At 55.2% G+C, this 13,672-nt stretch overlaps 1 protein-coding gene across 13 annotated transcripts in view; it reads right to left on the minus strand.

The window, feature by feature from the left end:
* The window catches only part of MICAL2 (microtubule associated monooxygenase, calponin and LIM domain containing 2), a 222,473-nt gene that overhangs the window by 92,352 nt on the left and 116,449 nt on the right, over window positions 1-13,672 (minus strand). For 5 of the 13 annotated variants that reach the window (XM_072794046.1, XM_072794043.1, XM_072794044.1 and 2 more), the window contains exons 18-23: window positions 13,126-13,344; window positions 12,823-12,924; window positions 11,500-11,625; window positions 6,792-6,854; window positions 1,885-1,992; window positions 459-645 (exon numbers count right to left, since the gene is read on the minus strand). In XM_072794046.1, coding sequence (XP_072650147.1) covers window positions 459-645; window positions 1,885-1,992; window positions 6,792-6,854; window positions 11,500-11,625; window positions 12,823-12,924; window positions 13,126-13,344 — 805 coding nt within the window. The remainder of the gene's footprint in view (window positions 1-458; window positions 646-1,884; window positions 1,993-6,791; window positions 6,855-11,499; window positions 11,626-12,822; window positions 12,925-13,125; window positions 13,345-13,672) is intronic. The other 8 variants (XM_072794049.1, XM_072794055.1, XM_072794056.1 and 5 more) reach the window with 4 other exon arrangements.

Consider the following 13,672-nt stretch of genomic DNA (forward strand, 5'->3'; position numbering starts at 1 on the left):
ATGAGGTAACGGAGGGACCAGGAGGTTAGGTAACAGGCCCGCGGTTACGTGGGTTTACGGTGCATCCTGGCAGGTGCTTCTCGGGGGGGGGGGGGGTGGTGGCTGTTATTACCGTGATGTTTGCGATACCCCCTTTGTAAATAACATTAATATATCATCATTTATTGAACCCTGGTCACAAGCCAGGTGTGGTGCTGAGTGTGTGACAACGCTACAGAGGTTGGATTTTCTTGACCACACGGGGCCACGGGAGGTGGGGAGACTGGCCCAGGACGCGTATGTCAAGCGCTCGGTACACAGCAGGTGCCGCCGCGGGCACGTAGCAGGTGCCCACAGCACCCCGGGCCCCCCCCGAGAGGTGCCCCCTCCTCTCTCTAGCAGGATCTTCCCACTCCTGGGGAAGTGCAGGGCGTCCCAGAGCCACCAGGGTCGAGCGCTGGGCCGGCCCCAGGGGTTACCTTCGTCGCCGTCGAAGGCATAGGCGGCCAGGCGCAAGGTGGTGGCGCAGGCGCTGCAGCGGAAACACTCTCGGTGGAAGAAGTGGCCCTCTGCGCTCAGCCGCTCCATCACGTACACGCGCTTCTTGCAGAAGTAGCAGGTGTCGCTGCCGCCCAGGTTCAGGGGAAAGACTTTGCGCATGGATTCCTGGGGGCACGGGGTGGCGGGAGAGAAGCGCCGGCGTTAGGGCTGACACGGGCTCTCGCCACGTGAGGCCGGGACTCCCGGGAATTCCGGCCTCGATCGTGGGGACCTCCTGGGCTCCTGTTTGCTGCTCATGTCACTGCGGGCACCGCAGCAGAGAGCGAGGGGTGGGAGGACAGCTCCCTCTGCAGACCCCGTCCCCCTCGGGCTGCTGCTAATTTTGCTCCCAGGCAGGCCAGCTGGCGAGTGGGGGGGGCAGTGGGGGGCGCAGGTCCTCCCCAGGTGGCCAGCTCGGGTTTTGGGTGGGGGCGGGGTCTCCCCATCTGACACGGTGGGCACCCCTCACCAACATGCCTGCCCAGCGACCTGTCTCCAGGAATCCACCCCAGGGACGAAGTGCTGCCCAGGCCTAGGGTGAGGTCCCCGAAAGAACGCCTCCACACCCCAGTCCTCCTGCAATGACTTAGGCCAGGCAAAGAAAGCCTGTGGCATCCAAACGGCTCAAGAGAACTGCAGCACTAGGGGTGGTAGAAAGGGAGGTGGGTGGGGGATGGGGTGACTGGGTGACGGGCACTGGGGGGGCACTTGATGGGATGAGCACTGGGTGTTATGCTATTTGTTGGCAAATTGAACACCAATAAAAAATAAATTTATATATATAAAAAAAAGAGAACTGCAGGAAAGGGAGAGGCGGTGCCCTCTAGCCCCCGTGGGGCTGCCAGGCAAATTCCTAAGTGCGAGGGAGGAGGGCGAGGGCCAGGCAGCGGGTGTTCCTGGGGGGCTCTGGGGGGACGTGTCAAAAGGTTACCAAGAGAAGCGTCCGGTCAAATGGCTGGTGATGGCAGCAGGCAGCCTTGTTTGGAGAAAGGAGAATTCAGAGGGAAGGGTATCTCTCTGTCGCTGGATTCTCAGCCCAGTGCAAAAGGGCCACTTTGGACGCCCAGGGCCAATGGTAAGGGATGCCTCACTAAGCCAGGGGCCTGCCCGGCCTTTTCAATGTGCTCTTCAGAGCCCCGGACAGCAGGTGAGAGGCTCTGTCTCGTGCAATGACCCACAGGGGAGCCGAGTGGGGTTTGTCGTTCAGAAAACGCAGCCCCCCCACCCCCGTCTAACCTCGGCTCCGGTCTACCCCATTCTCACGCCTCCTGTCCACAAGAAGGGGCCCTCGGGTGGGCCAGGCCATCCTCTCTGGGAGACCAGAGCCGGTGTCTGCGGGTACAGGCTGAGGGGTGTGGTCCTTACCAGGTCTGGAGAGGTGGCCTGGGTCTTAGGTCTGTGATCATTCATGTACAGATTGACCAGGACTTCAGCTGCAGCCCCTATTCCGCTGGACACTTTCCCTACCGTCAGCTACCCAAGAGCAGAGGTAGAGGAGACAGAGACAAAGGTAGAGGCCAGTTAGCACCAGAAGGAAAGCGCAAACAGGCTGGATGTGGGACAGGGCTCCACACCCACATGCAAACAGCACCCGACATCCCAGGAGAGGCCAAACCAGCCTGGAGCGGGCGGCAGGCACTCTGGAGATGGAGAGAAGGACAGAAATGGAACCCCGGGGCCTGGGTGAGCCGGGTGACTTGTACAACTAGCTCCATGGGCGCGCAAGGCCTTCGGGATTCGCGTCGAGTTTCTTGGTTCACAGATGGGGTAAGTGAATCCCAGAGAGAGGAAGGGATCTATCCCAGGCCACTTAGCAAATACACGCACGATTCAGAACTCTTCTCAGGTCTCCTGACCCGCAGCCCGGGTGCTCGCACACCCTAAGGAACCAGGACCTCACCAACAGACAGCTGACCGGCAGCCACCCTCCCATAGAGATCCCTCCTCTTTGGAGGGCTGCGAGCTGCTGCTTCAGCTGCTTCTTGAGCAGGACTGCTGTACCCCCACCCCCTGGACCGGGAGGAAGGGTTGGGACCCCAGCTCCACCGTGAACCAGTTCTGGGGCGAGGCACAAAACTCTCAACTTCTGAGCTCAGTTTCCTTACTTAGTAGGATGGGGAAAATAATGCCTGCCTTTCTGATGAGTGGTAAGAACTGAGGGAAAGAATGGGTGTTCAAGTGCCTGGCGCTTGGCGGGGCTAGGCCAGGATGAGCTGGGCTCCTCCCTCCCCGCTTCCTGAATGCAGCAGGTCCCAGCTTGCCTTGCAGCCCCCACGTCCCTGGGGAGCAATGGTGCTGTCTGACCTGAGCCCCCCAGGCCTACAGAAGCAGGGACTGGAATGGGAGCGAGGAGGCAACAGGATGGGTGCTCCACCGCGCGCTCTGGGCAGCAGTGGCCAGAGGCCCCGGGCTGGTGCTGGCAGGTCAGCTCCACGTGGGCCCTGGGCACCACTGCCTGGCCAGTGGCAGGTGCCTGTGCTCCAGAGGGCATGACGGCCACACCCACCTTTGAGTGCCCGGATCCCCATCCATGGGTCTTGGAGCCAGGGCAGGGGTGGAGCTGACAGCCCAAGCAGACGCTGCACAATCACACGGACACCCCCTGCAAACCCCACCTGCTCCCCCTTTCCCACCGGCTCTGAAAGGCCATCCCCGGGAAACCACCGCCGTCTCCTCTTCAGGGAGGCAAATGCCACAGTAAGAGATGCTGTAAGCACCATCTCTGGTTGCAGGATCCCGGAGGAAGGCAGGCTCCAGACCCTTCCCAGGCTTTGACTCCAGCTTCTGGGAGGTGCAGCCAGAGAGAAGAGGGGCACAGGCCGGTAGCCGTCGCCAACAGCAAACAACAGTGATGTGCGTGGTTGAAGGAAGGCCCTCGGTCTAAACCCAGGGCTGCTCCTGGGAGGCCGCATCTAATCTCCTACGAAAGCCTCAACTATAAAGCAGGAAGTTCGGAGGACTGCACAGTGACGGCAGCAGCCCCCCAGCGCCCGGTAGCAGGGCCCAGCCTCAGAACCTGAGACCAGCAACAGTGCAGCCACTGCAAGGGGGAAGGAGAGGGAAGGACGCCAAGCAGGCTGGGGACAATGACCAGCCCCGGGAGGCTCCTGCTCCCTTTCTCATTAAGGAAGCCCTGACGCTCACAGCCAGTTGGGAACAGTCACCCCTACCACGTGTGGGGCTCCTGGGGCTTGTGGCAGGCCGCAGGCCCTGCAAGCAGGGGGTCTGACCCCACGGCTCAGACAGCTGGGAGCTCCTCAGACTTCACGAAGTCTGTCCCCTTCCTGGGAGCAGTAGCTGCCAAGGCAGTCACCCCAGACCCACTTCACCTCCTGAGCTCCCCCAGTCTGGGAGAGATGAGGATTCTGCTCCCAAGCACACTCTCGGCCATTCACAAATGCCAAGAAACCTGGCTCCTGTTTCTAGGAAAGATTCAGGCGCACGGGCTCAGGACAACAAGCCACTGTTTGCCGGATGTTCCACCCCCAGTGGGACCCCCCACACCCCAGGCCCCTTTCTACAAAGGGGTTGTAGAATACCCAGTATTTTTTGGGTTTATATCAAAACAAAGAAGGGAGGGATGACAGGAGGTCAGATTTACCTCCCTGCCCACACTGCCCTTGTGTGGCTGTCTCTAGTGGCCCAGTGTGTGAACCGGCTCCAAGGCGCTCTCCCAGAAAGACTCCATGGTGATGCCATGATACCCACACGCAATTATTGCTTCCCTTGAGTTAGCAGAGATTGGACTATACTTTCCAGGCTTTAAACACAAGTCCCTAATGGGACCTTATTAACCACTTAGCTAATAAGCACTTTGTGCTGCTGAGCATTTATGCAATCCTGACTCAAGGAGCAATTACAGAAGCATGCCGAGGGCTGTAAGGTTGCTGGCAGGTGTCACCAGACCCATCTGTGCAGTCATGGGCTTGCTCAGTTACTCTGGCAGGACAGGGCACTGCCCAGGTCACCTGGCCAGGTAATCTAGGATGAAGACAAAGCCTGGTCTTTCAATATGAGGCAAAAAACCTCCTTCTCCCAGTTGCAAACACAGCCCAGCCCACTACAGCAGCTTCCCTAAGAATAACAAAAGCACCCTTAAGGAGAGCTTGGGAATCCCATGTGCCCTTCCCCACCTGATGGAAACCAATCCAGAGTCACCACTGGCCAATACCAAGAAGTGGACTGGACTAACTGGAGAGGTCACAGGGAGACCAGGTGATGGAGAACTCATCTCAAGACGTGATGGGGGGGCCCCCTGAAGCCCACCTCAAAGACCAGTGTGGGGGCAGACATTGCCCTGAGGATTATGGGTTCTCTTCTGTTTCTTATCAACAGGATGCCTTATTGGCTCAGCAGAGTGAAGACTTGACCAGCCAGACATGTGCTAGCTCACTTCTCCTCAAACTGTCAGTGGTAAATGACCAGATTTTGCTTTTAAAAAAAAAATCTCTAATCTGTTGTGACCTGGTATTTCTGGACATAACAAAAGTGAATTATTGGCAATAGGATCACGCGCTTGGATGCGTGGCAATGTCGGATTGCTCTATGAGTGTCTAATGCTCACTCTCACTTGCTGTGCTCATTGGGTCACAGACCAGTACCTGCCCGTGGACCACACATTGAGTAGCACTGCTCTACACAACCAGGGAATTACCAGACTCCTGGTAATTATCTTGGGATCCTAAGATAGAGATCAATTTGTAGAGAAACTTCCAGAAAACTCATCCTAGTGTTGACCTCAGAATGAGATCCAGAGGTTCTCAACAAGGAGATTCATGCCCTGAAAGGCAGGCCATATATGTTCCTGCGGAGGGCTGGTCAGGAGGAGAGTTTATAGTTTGGGTGAGTTTGTTCAAATGGAAGGATTTGGCCAAAAATGATCCTATCCCAGTCACTAGTTTTTTAAAGAACTGGTTATTCTGGAGGGCTGTGGGGCTGCTTTTGCAAACCTTTATGTGTCTCTCAATATTCTTATAATTTTGAAGAATTGGAGTATTTCTTATTACCTTCTTCCCCCTTTTGAATTCTAATTATTTTTTAGTTAATTAGAACAAGCTGGAATGGCTGGACATTTCTGGCGGGCCATTATCTCCCATTACATTTGATTAATCTCACATCCACCATTTCCCTCTGTGAGCCTCAGCTTCCTTATCTGTAAAATGGGGGGAGACCATTGCCATCCTTGCAGGGCTGCAAAAAAGGGTCACCAGGGAATCCAGGCCACACCTCGCATGGTACAGGGCTCCCAAGAAGCACTTTGCAGATAGTGAGTCCAAAGCACCACCATTGGTGTAGCTTTCTAGGACTTCTTTTCTCCTGAGATGGCCTTCACTCTGGGAAACTCTGGGTTCCTCGGGTTCCCTCCTCTGCACAAATAAGAACAATACGGCCCACTCTGGATGAGCACACCAGCTTCTCTTTGATGAGTCAGCTCAGATTCAAACACAGTGACATATCTGTTGTCACCAGAACCATCCCCAGAGTCTGTGGAAGATGGCTGGACCCCCACCAGGAGGCCCTCTTGAGGCAATCCTGGCTCTGAGCTCAGAACATGACAGTCAGTCCCTGGCTACGTGTGAAGGAGCCTTTCTCGCCCAGCTCCGAGCTGACCCATCTCCCTTCTGGTTTGCACTCCCTGATGTCATAACTGGGTCTTACTCATCCATATACTCCGGGCACAGGGTATTTGCTCTGAATGAGGGAGGAAGCAGGTCCCTGGGCCCACCTGGATCCCCCCTCAGGCCTGGAACTCAGCCAAGAATACCAGGTATGTCCAGGCTTTGCTCCACCACAGAGCTGGGCCACCTGGCCTGCCGCGAACATCATGAAGCCCATGCAGCTTGGGCAGGGTAAGGCGAGCCTCAAAGCTGAGAGCTCACAGGAAGGGGAAGCTTCGAAGGCAGGGCCAGGGGGAGTCTCTTGGGCCCATTCGGGCTGACACTCCCCTCTGAGGAGTCCCTATGGAAGAAACATTGGAGGATAGGCTGTGGGCCTGGGTGCCCAGTGATACGCTCAGGGCAAGAGCGAGAGAGGGCAACGATTAAAACGACCCCATTTGAGGGGGTCCAGAAATGACATCCTCAGAGCTGAGACTCGGGCAGGCCTTTGGGGCTGTGACCTCCCCGTGGGCGCCCACGTCTGCAACCTGCATCCCCTGGTGCCAGACACCGTGCTGTGATCATAAGTGTGTGGCCCACACAGCCTTGCGAGGTGGGTCTCATAATCCCCCTTCGTAGATGGGGCAGCTGAGGTTCAGAGAGGCTCTAACTCACCTGAGGCCGCACTGTTCTTAAGTGGCTGGGATGGAAATGGAAACCTGAAGGTGACTTCTTTGCCTTTAGGAAGAGAGGAATCAACATGCATTTCAGGTAAAAGATCTCTCCTGGAATTCTTTTCCACTGGGGAAAGAGAGCACGTTGACTGGACACCTCTGGCATTCCACATTTACCAGGTCATTGCACTATTCCTGTCACCATCAGGGCTAGCTGCCGTCACCTCTTTTCTATAGGTTGGGGAACTGAGGTGCTGAGAGGTCCACCAACTCCTCCAAGGTCACACGGTGAGCACCCTGCTTCCCTGACACACACCAGCACTCTGCAAATTAAAATCCCCCAGGCTTGGGAGGCACACAGGACACCTCCAAAGGCAGTCCTATCCCAGGAACAAAGAGAAGGACAATGAGGTTGGCGCAGCCTTGAGATCTAGCCTTGGATCAAATGAAAGGAAGACAGAGTGCCCAGACAAGACTCACCTAGCTTCCCTCTAATGTGCAAATCTCTCCAGTAAACCCTGCAAATCCAGTTTTAAAACAAACACCCCGGGGTAGAGAAAGCTCCTTTTGTAATGCACATTGCTCTTCTAACCCAGGATGACTTAAACCACAGCTCCCCTTGCTCAAACACTCAGCCACCATCTTGTTCTTGCAAGAGCTCACCAGCCTTGGCAAGTGGCAAGCAGCCATGTCCAGTGCCGAATCAGCTGGGGCCTCCCTGCTTGAAAAAAGGAGTTAACTAATGGTTGATAGGGGGTTGAAAACACTACAGGAGGGCCGGTTTGATGGGATGGAGGAGTCAAATAAATGCTGGAGACATAGGAGGGGACGTGATCCCTAGTCGGGTCCTTGAAAGACAAGACTCTGGTTAGGATCTAGATCCTAAATGAGAGGACCTCAATATGCCCTGGGGCCATTCAGGCCAAACTCTCAGCAGCATCACTAAATCTTAAAGCAAAAAATCCACCTGAGAGGGCTGTCTGAAGACACAGCCCTGGCCACATCTCTCAGAACTGGTGTCCCAAGTCTGCATCCCCGTGAGTAACATGTGGCCCCATCCCAGTCCAGCTAGGTCTGTTCCCATGCAGAGGGGATTATCCTTGGATCCTCAGAATTGGAGTGTAGCACTCTAGGGCAGGAAGAGAGACACAAGGCCTGCCTCAAGGTTGCCAAGGACTAAACATCAGTTTCCAAGTACATTTTCCTTCCTCTGGCTTCCCTGAATGGAGGCAATTCTTGGGCCCTTGGGTAACGTGAGCAGCCCATAATCAGCTGGGAAGAAGTACTGCAACCTCAAGCTCTCTCCATGGGGGAGGCTCCCAGAGCTCCTTTAGGACAGAATGAAGTTTGTCACCAGGTTGTCACTGACCTCAGGGGGCAGCCAATTCTTTTCAGAGGAGGCTGTCACCCTGCCAGGTTCTGTATGCACAAAACCTAGTGTTAAGTCAGTAGTAGGGTGGGGTCCAGGAGAGAGGGAAAGTGGTGGTGGTGGGTGGGGAGGAAGTTGCAGGGCCATTGGCAATATCCTGAGACTGCTGGAAACTGGAAATTCACCACTCACTCCTGTCCACAATGGCTTCACAGTGAGATCTGGAGGGCGCTGTGAATGTTGAGGCCAAACTAGGTCCTTTTTACAGAGAGACTAAGGCACCAAGATGGTAAGGGACTTGCCCAGTGTCCCAGAGTGGCCCTTTTGAAGAGCCCTCCACTCACTCCCAGCCACACTATGAGAGGCACATCAGCCTGTAATTAATAGGCCCAATCGCACCATCACCTGATGGCCAAGGCTGGCTAAGGAGATGGGATAAGAAAAATGGGGGGGGGGTGGGCAGGGGTCACTGTTCGACCACAACCTGGGAGAAATAAAGAATAAAGCTGTAGGGGGAGAGTGGAGGGTGTGGGATTGGCCATCCCAAAGCCCATCCCATTTGCAGCTCTCGATGTGCTTGGGTGTGGAGCTCTACATGGCTACATAGCCTCTGAGCTGTGCCTCTGACAAGGCCTCCCTTCATGCTTGGCCGCTGTGGTACAGAGAACACTGGGCCAGGGTCAGGAGTCGCGGGGACTAGTCTCCTCCTTGCACCTTTGTTTTCTTATCTGTGGCTCTACTCGTGCTCAGTTCTCTCTCCCAGGAAGAACCACCCCTACAACCACATTTAAAATTGCTACCCTTCCAGGGCACCTGGGTGGCTCAGTGGTTGAGCATCTGCTTTGGGCTCAGGTCGTGATCCCGGGGTCCTGGGATCAAGTCCTGCATCAGGCTCACTGCAGGGAGCCTGCTTCTCCTTCTGCCTGTGTCTCTCATGAATAAATCCATAAAATCTTAAAAAATAAAATAAAATAAAATTGCTACCCTTACCCAGCATGCCAGGTCCCTGCTACCTGCTATAATTTTTCCATAGGAAGTACTGTCTTATGTTTTTGATGTATTATATACTTTAGCTATATGTTAACAAGATTGTTGATTTCCACCCACTAGGGCACAAGCCTCACCAAGGAAGGAATGTAAGGCTAGATCACGGATGCACATCCCAAGAGCCCAAAGTGCCTGACTCTGAGTTGCCTGTGGTTTAATAAATGTTTGTTGAATGACTGAATGTTCATTTGCTGGCTCGCTAAATGAGTGGCGTTGGTTTAAAGCTGCTCAAAGAGGCCAGCTGGAGGAGCAGCCGAGAGCCTCAGTGGGGCATGATGATGATGTGACAGGAGAAATGCCTACGACAAGTGTCTCCGTCAGACCCTGGTGGCCCCAGGGAAGACTGGGGCTGACTGCCTCTCACCAGCACCTCATGCACCTATTGGAAACCAAGTCAGGGAACTTGGGAAGCATGGTGGCTTTTCTTGCCCCAGCTCTGCCCTCAAGCCAGGTCACCCTGAGCATGAAAGAAAGGCAGAGGCTAGAGTGGACCCCGACCAGGGCCAGCCAATGAGGGGCTGGGCCACAGAGCAGCACGGTGGGGGCCAGGCTGCCCAGCCAAGAGCACCAGCCACTGCCCATCTGTGCCCAGGCACCCTCGCCCCTTCTCACCCGGTCAAGGGCGCCACAGCAGGAAGCACCCCCTCCCCCAGGGATGGCTCCTCTCCTGAGCTGGGCAAAATGGCTGCTCTGGAGCTTTGGTGATCATGTTGACAAAAATGCCAATCCTCACCCAGACAGCTCAGTATTACGTGAGCCAGGGGTCACTCTCTTGCTGATGAGAAAATACAGAAGCTCAGACAGGTCAGGAGACCTAAGGTCAAAAGGCTGACCAGTGGCTGACCTGGAACAAGATGGGGCCTGTCTTGGCCTCTTGGCCATGGCTGTCTTCAGAGCTGCACATCAGCTCCATGTCACCTCCCACAGCCCTTCCAGGGATGCTTCATACCCATACTGGGGATCATGGATGGGCTGGGACTGATAATATCCCTCGCTCCTTTCTTAGAGACCCTACCTGTACCCTTCTCCCCACAGCAGTGAGGGTCCCAAGCACAAACCAAGAGGCAGCTCCTAATTTTTCACGAAGGCAACGGCAGGTTGCTGGTTTGTGCTTCAGCCTAACAGCACAGAAGCCAACGAGCGGTAACTGAGATGGAGGACACTCAGCCTTGCACGCCAAGATGAGCCTGGGGGAGCCGGGCAGACCGGATGTGGTCGGAGGAGCACAGTTGCGAGGAAGAGACCAAAAGCTAACTTCACGAGCAACAGCTAAAGAAGTGGGCTACACATTCGTTTTTAGGCTCAGCCGCTCCAGGGGCCAAGTTTCCTGAAGACCACCACTGTCCCACCCCAGCCTGGTTCTCAGCATACCTGGTAACAGGCGGGCAAGTGGAAACCATGTAAAGTGCTCCAGAACCCCAATTTAAACACCGTTCAAGGGTGCATGTCACGATCTACTTAAAGTTAGCTTCCCACCTCCTGCCCTCCTCTGAGCCAACCTTAGCGCTGCTACCTGAGTCATCCTTCTAGAACACAAAGCAGTGGCTTCAGTGGCTCTAAGAGGACAGAATGAAACTCTTTAATATGAAGAGTGGGCTGACTTCCACCTTCCTCCTCCACATTCCCATAAATACTTTTATTCTCAAAGCAAGTTGCACCGGAATCTTCTTTCCGTTCGCACAAACCCTGTCTGCCTACTTTTGCACAGGCCAGACCTTCCCAAAACCTTTGCCCTTCCCCTTCCATGTAACCCTTGACACTTGGTTCCTGAATCACCTCCTCTGTGAATCCTTTCCAGGCTTCTCCCCTCTGGGTTCCTACACACTTGCCCTCTATATCCTCCAGAATTAATGGATGGTATCGAAAAGTAGGAGGTTCGCCGTGTGGAATTGCCATTTTCTTAGGTCAAAAACAGCCAAATCCTGGCAATCTCCTATGGAAAATGTTGCTCACTTCTACACTAATGTGCTGTTTGTCACCAACTGGAGTAAGAGAACTGTGCCACCCTCCTTCCGTGTGTTGGCATCTGCCACACGGTGGCATATGGTGGGCGCCCAAGCAATGCTTGCTGCACGGACAGCACCGTTTGACAAGTTTTCGTGTGCCGCCTGTTCCACTCTGTTGCTTCCTCCAACACAGAAACCACCGAATCCAGGGCTGTTGTAAAGCATCTTACACATTTTCATCACAGCCAAAGCAAGCTCCAGATGTTTGTGGGCGCAGGTCAAGCAGAGCAGGAGAACGTCTCAGAACATGCAGGGAGTGGGGAAAGCTAATTGCTCAGGACGACTACCTTTCTGGCAGGAGAAACAGAGTCAACAGTCGATGGAGAGGAAGCAGCGGCTGGATCGGGAGACGGAAGGCAGGAGGGAGAAGCCGGAGGGTGAGTGAGAGACAGGCCTTTAGAAAGTAGTTTATTCTGCACAGAACAGAAACAGGAAACTGTGATTATCCCCGCGAAGTGCACCTGGTGCCTGCCTCCAGAGTGTAGCCCCAGGCCTACACATTCAGGGAAGGGGAAAGAAACCCAGGACGGTGTCTCAGGACAAAAAGAGAAGCCTCCGTCTTTGGAGCCCAGCAGGACTGTCTGGCTTCTGGAAATCCTGCATTCTGCTACAACTACCCCGGCTCCCTCGTCACACCAAAGTAGCTGGAGCGGATCCGTCCTGTTCCTGCGTACGTCTGCCACAGGATGGATACCAGAGCGAGCACCTGACGCTCTCACTCTGGAGCTTGGTATGAAGCAGCAGCTGGAACCTTAGGAAAGGAGAACGCTGGGCCACGGTGGGGCAGATGGCCACAGCAGGGGCCTCTATGGCCCCCTGGGACCCAGAAATGAACTAGATGCAAAACTTCCTTCCCGTGGCAATGACTCTGCCCAGTTAGCAGAGGACACAGGTCTGGAGGAGACTGAGCGAAAGCAGCAGAGGAGTTACGTTCTGGAGACCAGGCTGTCTGCAAGCGAGGGGGCACCTGACACGCACGGGCACTGGGGGGCCTCGTTATCAACCCTTCCCTCTCCTTGCCAGGCACTCCCTCTCCTTTTCAGCAAGTTTCTAGGGAAGTACCTGGCCTGCAGAGGGCCGTGCTTCCCATTCTAAGGCAAAGCCATTCTTCTTGGCTGATGCTGCCTTTCGGAAACGCAGAGCACAGGTTACAGCCTCTGCTTAGCTCATCATCCAGGATCTCCCTGGTCGGGGCCGTGGGGAGAGATCTCCAGAACATCATGCTTTCGGTTTGGGGAGCTGTGACGGGACTCCTGCCACTGACCAGCTTTCCTTCTTTGGGGTGGCTCTTAGGAAGCTCAGCGCCTACTCAGACCTGTCTGAGATCTAACAGCATACGTTTCTGCTCGTAACATTTTCCTTTGACCTGAGCCTACGTGATTATCTTGGTCTCCCCTTTGTCATGACTGATCTACGTATTTTTGCACCTGCTCGTTGGAGTCTTTTTCAGATGCCAGCCCAAATTCTAGAGTGACTCAGAAAGTCAATAGCTCCTCATGCCGGAAAAGGAGGAGGGAGGACGAAATGAAGCTCCAGAGACCGACTTGTGGCCACTTGGCTAGACGGCCAACATCTGGGCTCCTGGGGGGCTCCGGGAGCCCCTTGTTTACCTGCGGGAAATCCCCGTGTCCAAACATGGAGGCAAGGTGAGCCGCCTTCTCCTTAATGTTCTTTTTGTGAAATTCTCTGTTGGCCAAGTTCTGAGCCCTCTTCTGCAGGCAAGGCGAGAGATGGGAAAGAAAGAGAGACAGTGACAGGGACTATGGTGCTGGCCTCCAGGAGAGTGGCAGGATGGGATGGGAGGCAGGGTGTGAAGAGCATGAGAAGGAACCCACCCTGGGCAGAGGAGACAGAGGAGGGAAGGAAGGCGCCCCAAACCCAGGCAGAGGCAGGGCAAAGAGCGGGGCTTTCACCTGGACAATCTTGTCCTCCACTTGCTGCAGCCGCCGCAGCACCCCGGAAAGGGCCAGCGCTCCCTGGCAGGTGGGAGGCAGGGCAGCAGTGTTTTCTGGCCCACCCAGCTGCAGGTCAGACTTGGCTCTGGCTCTCCAGGGCCTGCTCGGGCACTCGCCGCCAGCAGACACTTGCTTTAGCTCTCGGAGCACGTGCCCCGTCACAACCACGGAAGGGAACTGGGAGAGAAGGAAAATCAAGCTTCCTTCCCGACTGTGGCCCATTCATACACCCTCCGCCCCGGCCCCCACCACGAGCAATTCCCACGAGGACCAGGGACAAAGGGCACAGCCGGTGCCACTGTGAGTTACAGACCCAACTAACTGCAGGTACCGACTCTGCGCCACCTGACATCCTCACGAACCATCCATAGTCTCGGGCCTCACCCCAGACCCACCGGGTCAACACCTGTACAAGCCTGGTCTCGGTCCTAGCTGCACCCAGAAGTCACCTAGGGGGCTTAGAAAAAGTCACCCAAATTTGGACCCAGCCCCCAGAGAGTCCAGG

Source organism: Canis lupus, chromosome 23, assembly GCF_048164855.1.
Source record: "Canis lupus baileyi chromosome 23, mCanLup2.hap1, whole genome shotgun sequence".
NCBI classification, from domain to species: domain Eukaryota; kingdom Metazoa; phylum Chordata; class Mammalia; order Carnivora; family Canidae; genus Canis; species Canis lupus.